At 37.1% G+C, this 19,853-nt stretch overlaps 1 protein-coding gene across 10 annotated transcripts in view; it reads left to right on the forward strand.

Moving 5' to 3' along the window:
• The first annotated feature begins 97 nt into the window (after positions 1-97).
• Positions 98-19,853, forward strand: part of LOC129775287 (lateral signaling target protein 2 homolog) — a 111,335-nt gene continuing 91,579 nt past the window's right edge. For 2 of the 10 annotated variants that reach the window (XR_008742913.1, XM_055779834.1), the window contains exon 1: positions 546-1,542. Coding sequence is in view for 9 of the 10 variants with exons in the window: in XM_055779834.1 (XP_055635809.1) it covers positions 1,474-1,542 (69 nt within the window). In the remaining variant the exon portion in view is untranslated. The other 8 variants (XM_055779837.1, XM_055779839.1, XM_055779841.1 and 5 more) reach the window with 8 other exon arrangements.

Genomic DNA, 19,853 nt, shown 5'->3' on the forward strand with positions numbered 1-19,853 from the left:
TATTGGAGAACACATACAAGTCATCTGTGAGAATAGACGGCCGCCCTGCCTACACAGTCGCAGCACACGAGCACGCGTTGTGTTTTGAATTGTTCGGCGTGGACCTAAAACATCATCCACTCACTCCCAGCGCGCTCAGATTCGAATCGATTGTCGGAGAGTGTGGAAGTTGCGCGCCGTGTGTCAGATCTTCCCAAATGGCAGCATAAATTCGTACGGTGCTTGTTTATCCAATGCTGTGCTGTGTTGGGTGCTGGGGGCCTGATACTAGTTTTCTTACGAGGATCCACCGGAGCTTTAGGCCCCGACTGGGTACAATCTAGCAGAGGCTCTTGTGTGGGCTCTATAACGTGGCGCACAGGACTTGTGGCGAGAGTGAGACCCACCTTTTCGACACACAACGCACAGCAGAGTGCATAAAGGACGGTTCACACGACTACGCCTCTGGTGATGGTGGTGGTGATATTTTCTCGAACTCGATGATGTGCAACGTCGGTGATGGTGATGTTGTAGGTATTTTTATGAGCTGTGACTCTGATGACTAAATACTGATGCTGTGTGCATCCCGAATGCAAGACACCAGTCGTCGGAGGAGTGTCAAGTGTTTTGTAAGGCAGTGCTTGCGCTGGCTGGAAAACTAGTGGCCAGAAAGTGTTTTGTGGATGCACTTTCTGTTATATCTTCTCGTTAATTCTCTATTGTGTAAATTTTCAGTAACAAGAACTAACACACCGGGTTGAGTTTTTCGCTTTGTATTCTGTTATCTTTACGGTAGATTCTGGAAACGAAAATTTGTGCGCGCGAGTTGTGTCGAAAATTGGGTGAAAATTTACGACGAGAGATGTCTGTGTTTTGACGGGGTTCCTCCTGATATCGAGCGAAAAAAGTCTCATTTGTTGATTCCGTTGTTAAGCATACATTCGTTCCAGCTTGATTTTGTGAAATTATTTTGCTTCCTTGGGGCTGAAATCCGGTGAGGTGCCAGTGATAGTCACCATATTCCGTTTGGACTGGTCAACGAGGAAAAGGCTGAAACTTCGGAAGTTTGACCCGACGTCAAGTCGAAAAAAGTGCATAAAACTGAAAAATCGATAAAATTTTATTGCACCTTCCATTCGCGTAGCACCGTCAGTTTCCGTCTTTGTTGTTGTTTTTCGTTTCCCTAACCGCCTCAAGAAAACAAAAAAGTGTATCAATCTGTACCTAGCTAGCCGATAAATTACCGGTTTCGTGGTGGCTAAATTTCGTTTTCTGTTTTCCTTTGTTCGGTCAGCTTCCGTTTGGAACCAGTCTATATTTATTTATTTTCTCAACGCATTAGCCAACGAGTGATAACACCAGCTACGACAATAGCAGAAGACGTAAAATAGATTCTTATCACTTATCACAAAACGGAAAACACAAGAAGAAGGAACACCGAGTGACGACAGATTGAAAGAGGGGAATAGAAGAAAAAATCCTACAGAAGTAACTATGCTCAAGTATTTAACGCACAAACTTCGCACACAATCAATCAACGATGAAAACCCGGTCAATGAAAAGGTAAGGGTCATGTCATTTTTCAAATTTAACTCCATCGCTCAGCGATGGCAAGTTCTTCCGATTTCCCAGTGTGGGATTTTGTGCAACCTGGAAAAGTCATAAATTCGGCCGCCATTTTCATTTTTCTTCTCTCATTTGTCAACTCTCGTCGAGCTCGCATAATCCGCACACACAATCACCCAGCGCACAACATAGTTCTCATGATCGGAGAGAATTCTGCTGCCTACAACTCCGGTGAAGTAATGGGGAAAAAAAGTACAATTTCGCAAAGTGTATAATGGATATTATGCTTTGGAATTGGTCTGTGTTGTTCTGATTAGCACGCGAGAGTGACCGTGTTTCTGTGTTTGTGCCCAAGTGATAGGGCACACATAGGCATATTTGCGGTTAAACAAACACCACCGGAGCGTTGCTACAGAGGATTGGTGGCTGATTGATAATAGTAAACGTGTGCTTAGGAAAGTCTGCTGTCTTATATTTTGTTTTCATGCTAAGTTTCGAAAAAAATATACGATCAGTTGATTGCAGTCTCTCCTTATCGGCTAGGGTTAACACGCGAGTCATCGACCATTATTTGCTTGTTTTGTTTTTATACCTATTTGATAACTGAAAGAAGCATTTTCATTAGAATAGTGCAACTGCAATTGCATCGTGAAAAAAGCTACTAAATTACATATATTTAGTTCATCATGGACACGAATACTGCAACTAAAACACTTCTAATGAGAACGCATCTTCCTGAATTCACCTTCCAAATTTTATTCTCTGCCTTTTAATTGCTTAGAATTAGTAGTTTCAGAGGTAAAGTTGTGTTTGTTTTGTCAATTATATTTATTAGTGTTAGCCCATGGGGGCAATTTCACCGGTAATAACTCTTATTTAGATCTGTCCTCATACCACGTGGACAACTTTAGGGGGTGGGGGGTGGTTATGGGTGTAAGGGTTACGAAAATGTCCACGCTTGTCCATCGTGAGGGATATTACATCCACGTTGACACTGATAAATATTTTGAAAAAATATATATCTGTATTCAACAACATATGCAAACTATTCTGCATTTCCCCCCCCCAAGAAATATATCCGTATTTATGAATAAAAAGACTCTGATAATGCCGCGCGGTGAAATATTTCTTCACATCGGTGAAATTGTTTGCTGAAATTTGTATTCTGTGAGTATCGGCATAAGCTGAGAGCGATCGATTTGTTTTCATTGATTTTCAAGAATCATACATGATCATTATCGATCAGAATTGAGACGCCATTATCGGCAGGATTTAGAATGCTGTAATAATAAAAATACACGACATTCATCTTCCGCTTTCAATGTAAAAACCGCTACGTTCATGTTTTTTAACAACTCGAACAACTAATTCATTCACGAGCACCGTATCTTTTCAGAAATCTCCCTACCAGCGATGCTCATTGAATTGTAATTTTTTCTGGAATACTTTTCTAGTTGTTGGGTTGTCCAGCAAGTTCGTGTGCGCAACTGAAGATAATCGAATCGAGAATCGAGATGAAGAATAATCCTCAGTAGACGACACATCAATAAGTAGGTTCCTTACAAGTGTTCATATTCATAAGCACCTGGTGAAGCTTGATAACGTAAAACGCTACAATGTGTGAGTTCTACACTTTTTGACCGAAAAACATTAAATGGATCGCATCTCCATCAACAAGTCGCTACATAAATGCAATGAAAACTCACAGTTCGAAACAAATCGTGACAGGCGAAGAAAAATATAAACATTTACAACAATGTGAAGCCAAAAAAAAATCTTTGGTGTGAGCGAAAGGATAATTAGATATCTCCAAAGTCGGCCTTCACCCGCAGAAAGTCATTCTTTGTGTCCAATGGGATGGGAGAGATATTCTGCATTGTGAGCTTCTACCAAACCACCAATCGATAATCTCCAACAAGTACTATTCCCAGCTAAACGAATCAAAATCGGTAATCTAGAATAAATGTTCAGATTTAGCCAAGGCATCATCTTCCAGAATTGTGCCAAATCTCATGTTTCTTTGACAGCTCGCCTAAAATTCCAATAGTTTGACTAAGATCTGATAGTCCACCTGCTATCATTAGATATTGATTTTCACTTCCTCAGGCCGCTAGGCTCTGGCATACATCTTTTAGTTTGATCGACAATTTGGGAGATGAACTCGCCAAAACTTCATAGCAAAATACAACATGCTTATATCCTCAAAGGCATGATAATATCCATATCGATTTTTAAACTGCTGTTGTCTTGTTTCGAAATTGTTTAATGATTTCCAATAACGAATCACTTGATTTCATCGTCTGTTTTTTTTGAGAACTCAAACAGTTCAACTAGCTTGCGTCAGTTTATGATAGAAAATGTCCGATTCACATATAAAGTTTTGCAACAACGTAAACATGTTTTATAACATGATCAACAACCAGAAAATGAGAAGAATTTCAAATAAAATATTGGATTTCTTCGCGTCAGAAGATTCGTATCTTCGTCCTTCAATTACAAAAGAGAAGTAACTCATTATGAAATACAATGTACAGGGTAACTTCGAAATAACGTATATTTCACATACAAAATTGCACGTTGTATCGAATTGTACGTTATATCGAAGCATAATAAGAAACTCACAAACGTAGTCAATAATACATTATTGTGTTGCTGTTTTAGTTAAGTTAATGAACAAATTCAATTAGCAGACGAAGTCAACCTTTCTCATGATGTTTCTCATCGTACTGTTGATTAAAGCTTGATTCATTTAGAATCTGGAATCACACAACCAGCTGTATTTCGGGATTGATTAAAGGTACAAAACATGTTTTAGCATCACTATACAGATTATATATTGTTCTTCCAGAAAAAATATTCAAAACATTTTTCTTTACACTTTGGAAATGTGTACGTTATATCGAAGTTCCCCTGTATATGCTTTTCAGTGCTATTAATATAGTCATTGGAAAGTTGATCGAATATAATATTATATTTTGTTCAGACAGAGTGGACCAAGGGCCAGAAAGTAAAAAATTGTAAATATTAATCTTTTCATGATCAATTTCAGATCCAATAAGGGCCTCCATTGACTGCAAGTACTCTTCTTCATAATCACGCTAATCCGTTTGTCGTTGAAACATATTTTATAGAAAATCAAGAACTGTACATGTAGATACATACTAATTGATTATTTTTGAAAAGTAGAACACTTTTTCAAGCCGTAAAATCGGTTTGTTTTATTGTCTAAGTTTAGTGGAGTAAAAAATTATATATGAGAGTTCAACTGGATGCAACAATAAGTTGCACATCGGCACCGCGTTACATTCCGAAGACTGATCGCGAATCGCTCACAAATTCTCGATGAGGGTTGAGAATCAGGCTTTATGGAGGTTATTTTAACGGTTTCATCCAACAAGACCAGAAGAAAGATTTGATGTTCTTGGCAGTATGAAACGAGTCGTTGTTCTGTTGAAATACGAACTTCTCTTCAAGGCCCGTCTGGATCAGCGAAACCTCCAGAATTTCCCACGGGATGTTGGTATAGGAATCTGCCGTCATCATCTTGTCGATTCTCAGGCTTCACACTCCACCTAACGGAAAACACCCAAAGACCATTACATTTCCTCTTTCATGCTTCACCGTGGGTGTAGCGCTCCTAAAGCTCCTTATACGAGCTGCGGCATTCACGAACCCACCGGTTTTGGTTTGGCCGCGGCAATTTTGATTCGTTCGTCCAGAGAACCGTTTTCCAATACTCTAGGGGCTTACCTAAACCGTTTCACCTTGGTTGCCTTGCTGATAAATATGCGCTTCCGGGCCGCTTCGCTAGTTGACACTTGTGCTACGAAACAACGATGAACAGTTCGACCGAAAACTGACGGTTGAAGTATGAACACGAGTGTTTCAACATAAAAAATAAGAAAGTTTTCAGCAAAAAGTGTCGATCAAAAACAGGTCACGTTTTTGTGAAATAGTGTTAAGTTTAATAACAATTTTTACTGCAAATGATGATGATTTGCATACCAATTAAATCGAAAATTCTCTTTGTTTGGTATGCTATGAATTAACCCCTTTCCGTATTATTTGATACATCTCACATCAAGTGATTTCACTGCTCTGCTGAGTGTTCTAGCGCCCTATGTTATGCAAGTACACCACGAGTGAGACTCGATGTTGTACGCGAAAGGGTTAAGATTATGAAATTAACGAAAATTGTGAGTATTCTCACTTTCCCATACATTTCTTCCAGGCATTTCTATCCGTACTGGCATGGATATCAGAGAAGTATATTATTCATACACTATTGCGAATCGAATGTGAATACAGGGTTCGTTGTACGGATAGCGTCCAGATAGGAAACATTGAATTCTATGCTCTGTCCGTTTGAAACGAATTGGGTATAGATAATGGGTATAGGTATGGATCAAAATAACTGCCTCACAGTCAAGCAATCTGCAATCTTTACTACCCATGAAGTAGTTGATCCATCAACGCGAAAAAAGAGAGTAATCGAATCGAACTTCAACAACATAAGCGGTAGCCAAGCAGCAACATCAATAGCAACAACCTCAGCAGCAGCATCAACATTAACAGCAACAACGAGTAAACGAGCTTCTATTTTCCTATCACAATCCGTATGACAAAATCAACGCGTTTGTTTCTGCTTCGCTCATTCACAATTCATCAGTCACCAAGCTAGGGACCAGACGGCAGCCGCAGCGAGATTTCCCAAATGGAGATTTTCCAAGACCGAGAGTATAGTTTTGGTTAAGTTTTCCAAATTGACCTTTTTGAGGGTAGAGGCGTATAAACCGAGAAAGATTGAAGCCCCTATAACTAATATAGTGATTAATTCCATCGCTCTTGTTAAAACGTGTTTCAATCCAGGGTTTACCAAGCAGAATAAATAATTCTCGCGCAACTTTTGAAAACGACCTATCTACATTGATCGGTTCTCTTTATTGACTTTCTCTTTCGATAACCACAGCCTTGCAGACAGATTTGGCGCCAGTTTTGCCACATAGTTTAATAAACAAGGTTACCTTCTACACTCTTGATTTTTGAACACATCATGAATGGCTTTTACCACCGAGTCATTAATGAAATAGAATACCGATGAAGAGAATCGATCAATGTAGATAGTTTCCAAAAGAATTCCAAAGAGCATTTTCAAGCAGTGGAACTGCAAGTTCAAGCGTCCAGAGGCCGGTTTCTACTGGAGAACGGTAACGAGTTTCATGTTATCTGATGAAGAGTGCAATTAGCCGTTCTCAGAATCATCAGCCCTCTCTACTGAAGAGTTATTTTGATATTATTTTAATATTTGAAGTGATAAGCAAGCGAATATAATAAAATAATTTTTTGATTCTACGTCAATAATGCGGCTGTGTCCTAAACATAACTCTCCATATTGTTTCAATATTTCCCTAATGTGTTCATGTGTACATTATCTGTACTTGTATCTTTACGTATATTGAATCATATGAGCATAAACATCTGTCAACACATTATACGTTTGACACATCAGTGCACCAGTAGCTCGCAAGTGTAAACAAGATACATTTCATAACAGCAGCGGAAAGTTATGAGGTAAGAAGTGTTTTGCGTTATTTTGATCGAATGTTTTCAATTTTGGGGATAACGATTGATATATTTGAAATGTTTGGAAAGTTGGAAATCAATGTTTCAAGGAAATTTTCATTCTATAGTAGTTGATATTGCGTATTCGTTTTTGTGAATACTTTCAAGAGTTTTTCGTTGAAATTGGAGTACATAAAAAATTATTTGGGCAAAGGTTCGCAATGCCTGTGGGGCAACAATTCGCACCAGCATTTTGCCGTTAAAATTATCTATAAAATGTTTTCAACCAAAATACGAAAGGACGAAAATCATCTGGAATAAATTCACTCCAGAAAAGCTCAAAATAGCTTGGAAGGAGTATTCAAGCGTTGTGTTGACCCTTGGTATTTCTGAAGAAACTCTGAGGAGGAGGCTCATATTAACGAGTAGTTCTATGGTTTTACGTAGTTTTAGATTCATCCGAGCTATAAAACTGACAGGAAGAGATTGATCATCTTCATGATGCTTCATGAGAAAGCTTCGTCTCTTCGAACTCTACAAGGAATCCGACTGTCCAAAATCATAGGATTTAACAAATATTTCGAAATTGTCAAACGAAAGCGTCGGAATCCTTTGATTTTGAATTCCTTTAGCAACCTTGTTGCTTGTTTGGTGAATAAACAATTCACACATTAATTCACAATTAATTTCTTATAAGTTTTTATATTAAAAATTTTCTTCTTCCCAAAAAATTTTATGTGGTATGTGGATGGTATCTTATTATATTCCTAGGTGCCGAGAATCAATCAGCACATTGGTCATCGGACCTTAATTCGAATCGGTATATTGCATGACAAAATCATTTCAACCATAACCACGGTCCCTACTCACAAAATATTATACACTTTCGCTTCAATGATACATACACACTAGGGTGCTAATGAATGTATGGAAAAAAATCTACCCTAAAATTTCAAAAAGTTACCCTATACAAAATGTTCATCACTTCGAAAAAACATCCTATGCCAAATTTCAGCCCAATCGAAACATCACACAAGGGGGGAGTAAAGAAAATCGGGGTTTTAGAAAAAAAAAATGATGCCAAATGTCATAAAATGGCTTGAAACGTCGAGATCTAGGGTCATTTCGAAAAAAATTTTGTCAAAATCGGCACTCTGGGACTTTTTTTCGGTATACGAAACGAAAAGTATGGTTTTGGGTGCCAATAAAAATAGTTATCTTGATTTTTCATTCGGAACTTTCTACGAAATGTTGATTTGCACGATAATATACCCCATTAAAAAGACTTCATTTACTTGGTGTCAAAAAAGGTAAAATTTGAGAAATCGGGGTTCTTAAAAAAAATGATGCCAAATGTCTTAAAATTGCATGACACGTCAAGATTTACAGTTATTTAAAAAAAATTGTCGAAAACTGATTTTTCAGGCGGAAAAACGACCAAGTGCCAAAAAACATTTTTTTTGACAAAAAAAAATTTCGAGATGACTGTAAATATCGACTAGCAATGCAATTTTAAGACATTTGGCATCAATTTTTTTTTTGAATACAGTAAACATTCACTAACTGGGCGGAAAGGGAAGACCAGTTATTGACATTCGCGTTTCAACTGGTGCGGCATGTTGAACGTCAAATAAAATCGAGGGGAACTTCAATGAATTGTTTGATTCGCGTTGATCATGAAATTGGGTAAACAAAAGGATTCCAATGGAAGTTTCGAATTGAGTACGATAGCAGGTATGAAATATAATTTGAGAAAATTATTTTTCTGTAATTTAATCAATATGGCGTCGATTGTTTACAAAATTCTGCTTTTTAACTGGTCCAAGGACCAGTTAACGTTCGCTCAGTTAAAAAGCAGACCAGTTGAACCAGTACCAGTTAGCGAACGATTACTGTACCTCGATTTTCAGTGATTTTTCGTTTTTCTCTCAAACTCAAATCTTAAAGTTTTTGACACCAGTAAAGTCCGAATGAGCTAATATTTTGCATAGGATGTATTATTGCGCAAATCAACATTTCGTAGCAAGTTCCGAATGAAATATAGAGATAACTATTTTTATTGGCACCCAAAACCATACTTTTCGTTTTGAATATCGAAAAAAAACTAAGTCCCAGAGTGCCGATTTTCGACAAAAAAAATTTTTTCGAGGGTACACTAGATCTCGACGTTTCATGCCATTTTATGACATTTGACATAATTTTTTTTTCGAAAACCCCGATTTTCCCCCATGGGTGATTTCTCAAACTTCAACCGCTTTGCGCCACTCTCCCTTAAGTCCGATTGAGCTGCTATTTTGCATAGGGTGTTTTTTCGAGGTGGTGAACATTTTTTATGGGGTAAATTCGAGATAACCATTTTTATTGGCTAATCCCTAATACACACGCTTATGATTATAATTTCATTGGCTATTAATGGTAAAGCATTGATTTTTTCACAAATTATCTTAAAAGTTCAAGTAAATGAGTGCGAACGTTTGCCCTCACTATGGGGCAAAAGTTCGCATTTACCATTTTGTTTTAAAATAGGTATTTGTCCGGCTTCCAACAAATCATGAATGATTCTTGTATTACGTTTCGAAGGTGATACTAACTATAGTACAGGTCGGACTCGATTATATGTGATTCGATTATATACAGTTTTGGACTCGATTATATACAGTTTGGATAAAAAATATTTTTTTTTCATATTTCAAATATGACTTATTTCGAGAAGAAATGTTATCTTTCAACGTTAAGGTGAAATTGAGGTGGCTATTACATGTAAAGTGGGGTCAATATTGTGATTTTTGAAGATTTTGCTTGAATTTTACTAGGAATTGTTTATATCGATATTGCAGCCAAATTAAGAAATATAGATGTTGGGTGTCAAAGAACAAATTGTAGAGCGGTTAAAAAGCTTAAATTTAATTGATAGAAACAATCTAGTTTAATATAAATTTTTAGGATGAAATTAATAATAACATATTAAAAATTATTAACTTTGAGGTTTTTCACTTCCAAAATGTCATTGAAATCCGCTAATTTAGATGTTCCACTACTAAAGCATGTACTAAATTTTGTCATCTTCCAAATGAAAGCAACAGAATTGCCTTCCGTAACATACTTTGTAATGTAGAGCCAGTTTGAGGCACTGAATCTAATTCACTTGTCTACAACGTCTGTTATTGGACTACAACAATTAGGTGCCAACCTTTGCTCCGCACTACTCTACTTGTTTCGTCCAGTTTAAAAGAAAAATATCATTCATTGAATGCACATTGTCCTTCGAAATTCCTCCAAAATTCAAAATACAAAATTCAGTTCAAAATTGTGTCTGCTGTAAATGTTTGGAAAAACTTTTTTTCTCTATCATCTCAAATTCAAACAATCGATGCGCGATGACTGATTCGCAGTTTTCCACCCAATCATCTGTTCGCAACAACCGGAATGGCACCCCTGCTGAGCAAATGTTTCCCTCTTCAGTCAAGTTTACGAGGCAATTTACCGCAGAGCTGAGTGTGATATAACTCAACCGAACGAGACTCGTCATCGACCGGCTAGCATAATCATCATCAGGAAAATCAGCATCAGCGCGCGCACACGACCAGGAAATGTGTGTGACGGCACGAGAGTATGCACGCGATATACCTACTGACAGTATTTGTATTTCCTTCCCACAGCATCTTGGTGATAAAAATCATCTCAACCCTACTCAGACGTGTAGGGCCATCGTTGGTTCATACCGTACCAAGATAGTGGTGGTTCCACGGTACGAGATGGTTCAATGTGGACGTGATGCTGTGGCTCTGTGTCATGTTTTAGAACTTTCCTTACGCTAGCAGAACTCAACGTATTCATAGGTTCACGAGAGTGAGAATCTCCGTCTCTCTTTCTCGATTTCATCGTACATATCGGGGGAAAGCAATACTATGAATTAGTTTGTATGATTTGTTTTACTCAATGTGTTTTCCGAGTGGATGTCTTGCGTATCGGGATACGATGGACCTCGGCTAGGGTTGTTGATACGACCATTCTGATACTGTGGGATCGCATTGACAAACATAAGAAAATTCATGCATCAGATAAACTTTTCATAGAATCGTGTCGTGTTCATGAATACCTGAAATCACAATAACGGCAATTGCGGTTCAAAGCATGATTTATCCCAATAACTCATTGATAAGAGCCACCCCAACGGACGTCGGCAGGCTAGCGTACTCACCTCACCAGCTGAGAGGACGTGGAAGTGTTTGTGTTGTTGATTCAAAAGTTCGACACAATTGTGGTAGTACCGAGTATTTGTATTCCCATGAGCAATACCCGCTCTGAGCGCGAGAGTACAGGGAAACTTCAGAATGGAGCCCCCTCCCACTAGTCCCATCCGTTTCGGTGTTTTATGGAGGAAAAGCTCCCGTTCGAAGGCAACGACTCTACGGCGGAGCGGAGCAACATCAGCAATAGCAGCAGCTAGTAGTAAAAGGAAAAAAGCTGCTCTTCCGAAAGTACATTGTACGACCGTTTGTACGCGCTGTGTAGATTTGCTCCGTATATATGTATAAGGATGTAGTTTTTGTATACGGCGATGTATGGCGGTGGCGTAGTTTTCCTTGCTTTGACATTCGCGTAGAAATTTTCTGGAGAAATTTGGGTGAACTCGGCAGCAGCAGCAGTAGAGAAGTATCGAGTTTTTGGAGTACATTATCGAGCGCTGAGAGCGTCTGTCTGTTGTGGAGCACGAGTCGAGCATAGCCAGTGAGGTTGCAATTTTATTCCTTCCTACAACACAGCCAGTACAGGCCAGATTGGGAGCAGTCGTATAGTATTTCAAGGAAGAAGGAAGGCTCTTTGGCAGACCTTTGAAAATCTGCTGCCTTTGATACCAGACATTTAGTTGTAGCACTGTGCAAGGAACAGCGCAAATAACCCAAGCTGAAGCTGATTTCGCCTTGCCAAATTAGCATCGCCTGGACGAGGAAGATGTAGTTTTGTAGCATTTAACTAGCACCAAGCAAAGTTCCTATTCTTACGACTGATTCTAAGCCGATCCCGATAGTCTGGCAATTGGACAAGTGTCTTTGAGTAGCTGATCTGTGAAAATAGTGCAATTAGAGTTAGATGAATATTGTGTGAGATTGAAAAAAAAGATTGCTTCCGTTCCTAAGACGTGTCTTTAAAAAGGTGACATTCAATTGCAAAGTTTGCGTGTGCCACTTCGAACGAAATCAACCCTTAGAGTTTTGCCCCACAGGAAGAGTGATGCCGGGACTTTATCCAAGCGTAAGTTTGTCCTTTGCATTGATTCAACATATTCCTAGCAGTTGTAAAAAAACAGGTAAATTGGTGCCATAACCGAACGATATAGGTGATACATAATGCCCTTGAAAATATCAATCCACCCATCGCAGCACAGCCGGAGAGCGAGAAAAAAAGCAGCAAGAGCTGATCGCTGGTAGGCAAGAAGACACCTCTTCGAAACCCTGAAAGGAAGCAGACGTGTTAGTAAGAAAACCTCCCGAAAACCGAAGACGCAAAATGCCGTAAGGAAAATTTCGTCCCAGAGAAGAGCGCATCAGTGAGGAAAATTTCTCTTTTCTGTGGATCCCCTTTTTTCTGAAAGAATCCTGCAGCCGCTAGTAACAGTAGTACGAATGAAGGAGAGTCTTTCATGTCTTTTCCATGTGTATACTCACAACCTGCGCCGCTGATACGTCAGATGTAACACGCCTTTGTTCTAGAAATCGAACCGATACGAGCGATTCTGTGCGCCGATGAACGGGAGGCTGCGATGTTTGTAGGTATGTGCATGACACATACGTTGTCTTGAACCTGGCATGTTGTAAAGTTCCTCGTACAGCAGTAGTATATTGGAAGCGGAGTAATTTCGGCTGGTCTCCCTCTGTCTCAAAGATGTCATACGGTGCTTTTCTTCTCGCACACATCTCGCATTGCTGTTGTTGCTTTTTTCTTGCTCTACGGGACGAGCTTTTCTCTGTCAAGGATACGACGAGGACAAAGTGTTAAAATTGCAAAAAAAAAGAAGTGATTCCTTCACCGTGCAGCTTCTCTCGCCTTTCCGGTTTTCGGGGAACGACGATTCAAAATTTGATGATTCAATCTTTTTCGCTCGCTGGGTGTTTTCTAAAACACATAAAGTGCATACTAATTTCGATGAAATTCTACTCTGACAGCGGGATTGTCCATGAGTTTTTGCTTTTGGAAGTTTTTTTCTGTGTTCAGTATATAAATATTTTCAACTTGTTAGTTTATGGAAATAGTAGATCAATTCTCAATGGATATGCAGATATCGAATACTGATATACTAAAGTTCAAACTCATCAAATTCAGTATCATTGTATGCTCTTCAGATGTGGCCAAATCTAAATGTGTGTAAATTCCAGAATCACCATATTATTGAACAGACATTCAATTTTAATATAAGATTTTTTTTTCGACGAAATTCGATTTGGGAAACGGTACTGCTTTATACATAAATATTATTCGGTTTGATCAATGAACGAGTATCTGATGATTCAGAACATGTTCCTTTCTGGAATCATATTCTGTTTGTAGCTTTCTAAAGGAATAACTCGAATGATTTCGTATGCATTTTACAACTATTCTTTTTAGTCTAACCTTATTTTTTTTCTTGGAAAAACGCAGTCTACAGAACAGACTATTCCTTTTGGAGGGTGTTTGCATTCATTTTAGGTAATTCTTTTTTTTTAGCAATAAATGTTGGATGAGATGGGGTTTTTTTGGAGAGCAGATAGGGGATTGTTACAACTATAGTCGAGTGGTTTATGCAGTTAATATAAATTATAAAAATAGTGGAGAATTATTTGGATTCGTTTTTCTTTTCGGTGGATGCTTCTTTTTTTCCAAGAACAACTGAAACTTCCCCTTTCCCAACGTAAAGTCTGCTTCATTCAATATTGGAACACAAACAATTGCGTGTAGTTCAGTCATTTATTAACGAATTCATAATTAGTTTTTCATACAAATGTAGCATTTTCTTTACTCTTTCATAAACAAAAATTTAAAAAATTATTCATTGCTGTTTCGAAGAAATTCTCGTACTTTTCCCGTAATACGGCACATTAGGCGGCGCACACCCTTTTCGTCCACCGTTTTGGCGATTTGATTCCACCAGTTCTTCATTTGAGTCATGTTCCTAACAAGTTTTCCCTTTGCCTTAAGCCTCCGCTTCGTGATTGCCCAGTATTTCTCTATCGGCCGGAACTGGGGGCAGTTTGGGGGGTTGAGGTCCTTCGGTATTACGCTGACCCCGTTCGTTGCGTACCATTCCATAACCGTTTTGCTGTAATGGCAGCTTGCGAGGTCCGGCCAAAACATTACTGGACGGTCGTGGGCACGAATAAACGGCAGAATCCGTTTCTGTAGGCACTCTTTTTTGTAGACTTCTGATGTCATTGTCTTGTCAGTGAGAAAGACTTTGGTTTTCTGTCCACAACTGCATATCCCCTGCCAAATCATGTACTTGCGGGCGAATTTATCCGCAAACAGGAACTTAAATTTTGCAGGTACATCCCCCCGAGCCGTCGCCAAATAAAATTTTTGACCTGGTATTTGCCCAAAGTCCGCCTTCACGTAGGTCTCATCGTCCATCAGAATACATCCGTCGAACTTGGTCAGCACTTGGTCGTACAGCTTTCGAGCACGGATTATGGCCACATTGTTCTGCTTCAGCGTCCGATTTGGCTGTTTGCTGGCTCGGAATGACCTTATTCCTTCCCGGAGACGAATTCGTCGCACCGTACTGTGAGCGGCCTGGAACTTATTGGCCAAATCGCGGTCTGAAAGATTGGGATTCCTCTTGACGGCCTTGATGACTTTCCCACGCAGTTTCCGGTCGACAGTTCCACTCCGACGCTTCGAATGCGGCTTCCGAGCCGTCGTCAATGTTTCCTTGTACTGCTTGATAACACGCCATACGGTATTTCTGGGCATTTTAAGCTGTTTAGCTAGCTTAGATGCCGACAACAATAGATTTTCAAGAAAACTGTGCACAATTTTATCTCTCCGTTCGGCTTCCATGGCGGTTGTTTACAAAATGCTATCGTTTGGTGTTATGACATAAATACATGGTGAAAGGTAATGAATTTCCCGACACGTGGGTGAAAAAAGTTTCCAAATCCGTCCACTAGGAGCGCCACAATGAGCAAAAGAATTTGTTCCAATATTAAATGAAGCAGACTTTAGTATTACTTGCATTTTTTTTATAACAACTAAGTTGAGAATTCTGTGTCAAAATGCACAGCTTGATTATATTTATAGTGATAAGTTCGGTTTCGGAGGATTATTCTACAAAAAACAACGAATAAAATGTTATGAAATTCTCAATGTTTACGTATATTTACATATATCGATTAGTCTCAAACTCCGAACACCCAATTTTTAAATGTAAATTTACTGAACTTTAATGTTGAAACTAATTGAATAATGAAAACCCTGACATTCTTTGTGATATATGCTTCATTTTAACAAGATTTACAGGTATCGATACAGCTAATAATTTATAATACTACGCATACGCAAAAAGTAACTGTCAAAACCAGCGATGCAGTGTTTGCGTTAGCGAATTCCTCAAAAATAAATATCGTTAATTTTACAGTTTTTGTAGTTGATTTGACTATTTTGATAGCTATTTTCACGTTATGTGCCTGAAAAGATAAAAATCAACTATAAATCAATGAAAAAAAGATCTTTCATGCTGAAATTTTCATTAAAATTAGTATTTAAGTAGTGTTCGGAATTTGAGTCATTGACATATTTTTAGTTTTGCACCATGAATATGTAAAATGGAAATAAAAGTGACGAACCAGCCAAAAGTGTTCGAAATATGAGACAAACCATGAATATTTATTTGTAAATCAATTTTATTGTAGTCAACTGAAAAAAGGATCTACTGCATCCAGAAATTAAATTGGCCAACAAAGCTTAAGTATTCGAAATATGAGACAAAACGGTACATGGTTTCGGGCAGAAATGCCAGTTCCTCGTACTGGCATTTCCAGATTTTTCAGGATTTGCCAGATTTTTTCACAACTTTAAACTCGATTATATACAGTTAAAAAATTTTTTTTTTTATTTCAAATATGATTTACTTTAAGCGAAAATGAAATATTTCAACGTTAAGGTGAAAGATAATTGACTATTATGAGTACAGTGAAATAACAATCTTGATTTTGGTAGATTCTAGTTGAAGATTCACCGGGAATAGTTTAAAATTAAAAAAGATAGAAGTTGGGTGTCAAAGAACAGATTTTAGAGGGGTTAAAGAGTTTCCAATTGGTTGATAGAAATATTCAAGTTTATTATGTTTTATTTTTGGATAAAATAGAAAAATATTGTTTTTTTTGATAAAATGGAGAATAACACCTTGAAAACCACTAACTTTTGAGTTTTTCACTTCTAAACTGGTACTTAAATGTACTAGTTTGGAAGTTTCACAACTGTATCCTGCAGTAAATTCTCTCATCTTTTAAATGGCATCAGAATTTTGCTACGTGGCGTAATTTTTTAATTATTTTTTTACCAGTTTAAGGCAAACAGAGCCCAAAATATTGAAAAAGTTCTATAAATCTGTCATTGTTGAAATTTGAACATCTGTGAGAGATGTGTTGGCTCGGTTAGACCTTGATTACATGATATATGTTTTCCTTAAATCTATCGATGTTCGTGTGTGATTATCCTTATATCCTTATACCCTCCATTTCTTCCTTTATGAGTAATTGGTCCGCTTGCTATAAACAGGAGAATGAAATGTGAATTCACAATAGATGTACGAATAGATTTAAGAATTGAGTGTGTGTGATTATCAACATTGTAATAATTTCCTTATACCCCATCCTTTTCCTGAGAAAAATATGTCACCCTTCTAATCTCGAGTTCACCGCGAGTAATCAGTTTCCCACATTACTAACCATAGATTCAAGAAAAATGTTCATATATATAGTTTTAAAAATATATTTAAGATTTCGGCTCCTTTAAACTTATGCAACTGAGCCTGTAAAAATAAACGAATTTATAAAAAAAAAAAATTTGAACACATGCGTAGAAGTAGGATTTTTTCATCCAATATGATCCTCTATTAGCTCCTGAAATAATTTGGATTTTTTGATCCGAGAATGGTAAAATGGTTTTAAGAGATGTATCAAAAATTAAATTCTTCTTTAAATTAAAAAATAACCGAAAAATATGTGTATAAAAACAAATAAAAAACTTTTTTTTTTGACTGGATTATATAAAGGATTCCATTGTATACAGCGAGAAGAAATTGGGGACTGTATATAATTGAACCCGCTTTGTATATATATATATATATATACAGTCAACTCTCCCTAACTTGATATCCAAAGGAACCATCGAGTTAGGGAGGTATCGAGATACAGAACATTTTTTCCTATTTTTTTTTATGTCTCAAATTGTCATATATTAGGGTAAGTGTCCCAATTATGGTATGAATTTGAATTTTTGATTCATTTCCTTAAAGTGAAAAAACACCTTTCTCATATAAAAAAAATATTTTTTCCAGAATCTTTCAGGAGGTGATAGACGGTTATATTTCACGAAAAAAATCCTTCTACGCATATGTTAGAATTTCAACGATGACAGACTTATAGAACTTTTTCTTTGTTTCGGATTCTGTTGGCTCAAACTGACTCTACATTGAAAAGTATGCTACGTAATCCGATTTTGTTGCTTTCATTTGAAAGATGAGAAAATTTAGTACAGGATATAGTAGTGGAACATCTAAATTAGTGCATTAAACATTTTTGAAGTGGAAAATTTAAAAGTTTTTTTTTTATTTGTAATTATTAATTTTATCCTAAAAATTCATACTAAACTTGATTGTTTCTATCAATTAAATTAAAGCTCTCTAACCTCTCTACAATTTGTTCTTTGACGCCCAATTTCTATCTCTCTTAATTTCGCTGCAATATTGATATAAACAATTCCTGATGAAGATTCAATCGAAATCTTCAAAAATCGCGATTTTTAATCCACTGTACTTATGAAAGCCACTTAAATTTCACCTTAATGCTGAAAGTTTAATTTTTTTCTTGAAATTATTCATATTTGAATTATAAAAAAAAACTTTTTTTTTCAAACTGTATACAATCGAGTCCTAAATTTTACATAATCGAATCATATATAATCGAGTTTGTATATAATCGAGTCCGACTTGCACGAGGCACTAGGTTAACAAAGAAAATATTGATTAAGTATGTTACTCAAACTGAATTGTAACGATCACGCAGGAACTGTTCAATCACAAAGAAATGTTCGAATAGTTTCACAGGAACATTTTCAGTTGATTTTAATATTCCGGACATATTCTTCAGGTTTGATTTAACGTTCGAATTAACATCTCAATAGAACTACTATCTTCAGCGTTTTTCTCAGGTTTTTCAACACTTTCCAGTATATCGGTATCTGGCATCAGATCACAGCAAATCACGTTTTGGTTTCAACATATGCATATAATCAACATATGATCACTTTTTATGCTACATTCTTGGATCCGCCTTTTCCAAATTATATAACTTCCCTAAATCAGACGCAATGTCTTTTATATGCAGTTGTGCAATCAGAATACTGATTACTTTGCTTTATTCATTATAATGCAGCGCATTATAAATGAGGTCAAATCCGTTTTCCTTGAAACCGTATTATTCACTTAGTGTCACATTCACCTCAGGATCTATATGATACTGTCAAAGCTCTCTATAACGACATGTCCAAAGGTCCCTTCAAAATCGCATAGAAATTCTTTTCTTTATTGCGACATTTCTCTATAGCGACCTTTCCCTATAACGACACATTATCGTTTCTACATCCAAAGTTAATTTTTCGCACATTTTCTGGCATCCCGATTTATTACATTGAATGAGCTGAAAGATAACATAAAATGTTCTACTCCCCAATACATGTATATCATTTGTATAATATATATACTAGAGCCAATATGAGGGAGCGACACATTTAAATTAAAGCTTTTCGTATAGTTTGCCAAATACACGGCCCAGACAGAGAAAGATATATTCTCGTTCATGTTCTTCTTTATCGGCTTAGAAAACACCTTCCAACTTCATTTTATGATGAGGTGTAATATTATCACGCTCCTTTATAATAGCGCTGGCAGCTATATGGATAGCGTGGTCGTGAAAAGTGACTTCGCATTCCAGCCGGCCTTGGTTCGATCCCCATTGACGTCGTATGGACTTTTTTTTTGCACAATCCCAAATGAAAAGAGAAAAGAAAACAGAAAGAGATGTCTGCTCGCATACATACAAACCATTTTTAAGCTTCAAAATAGCTCATTATTTGCGCATTTGACTCTCATGACCAGGAAATGACATCTTTTCTGCCAACGCTAGTTTGTGTGTATTTACTAGAACATAACATTCTCTATTGCGACAATTTTCAATTTCACTCTACACATAGTGTGTGTGTCAATGTCAGTGCCTACGAACGTAAACAATCTATGTTGTGTATTATAAGGTTTAACCAACTGTGAACATCTGTTCACGCCCAACTGATTAAAATTTTCGAATACATACAGAAACAGAAATTTAAATCATAAAAGATAGGGAAAGCTTATTGAAACAAATCAATCGAAGAATTTTAGAAGCATTCTGTCCTAGAGCAAAAGAATAAAATTGCATTGAATGAGCAATAAATTTGAAAATGAATCTATTGTTTGCGCAATGGCTATATGGATAAAGCTATTGATATTAAATTCT

This window comes from Toxorhynchites rutilus, chromosome 3, assembly GCF_029784135.1.
Source record: "Toxorhynchites rutilus septentrionalis strain SRP chromosome 3, ASM2978413v1, whole genome shotgun sequence".
Classification (NCBI taxonomy): domain Eukaryota; kingdom Metazoa; phylum Arthropoda; class Insecta; order Diptera; family Culicidae; genus Toxorhynchites; species Toxorhynchites rutilus.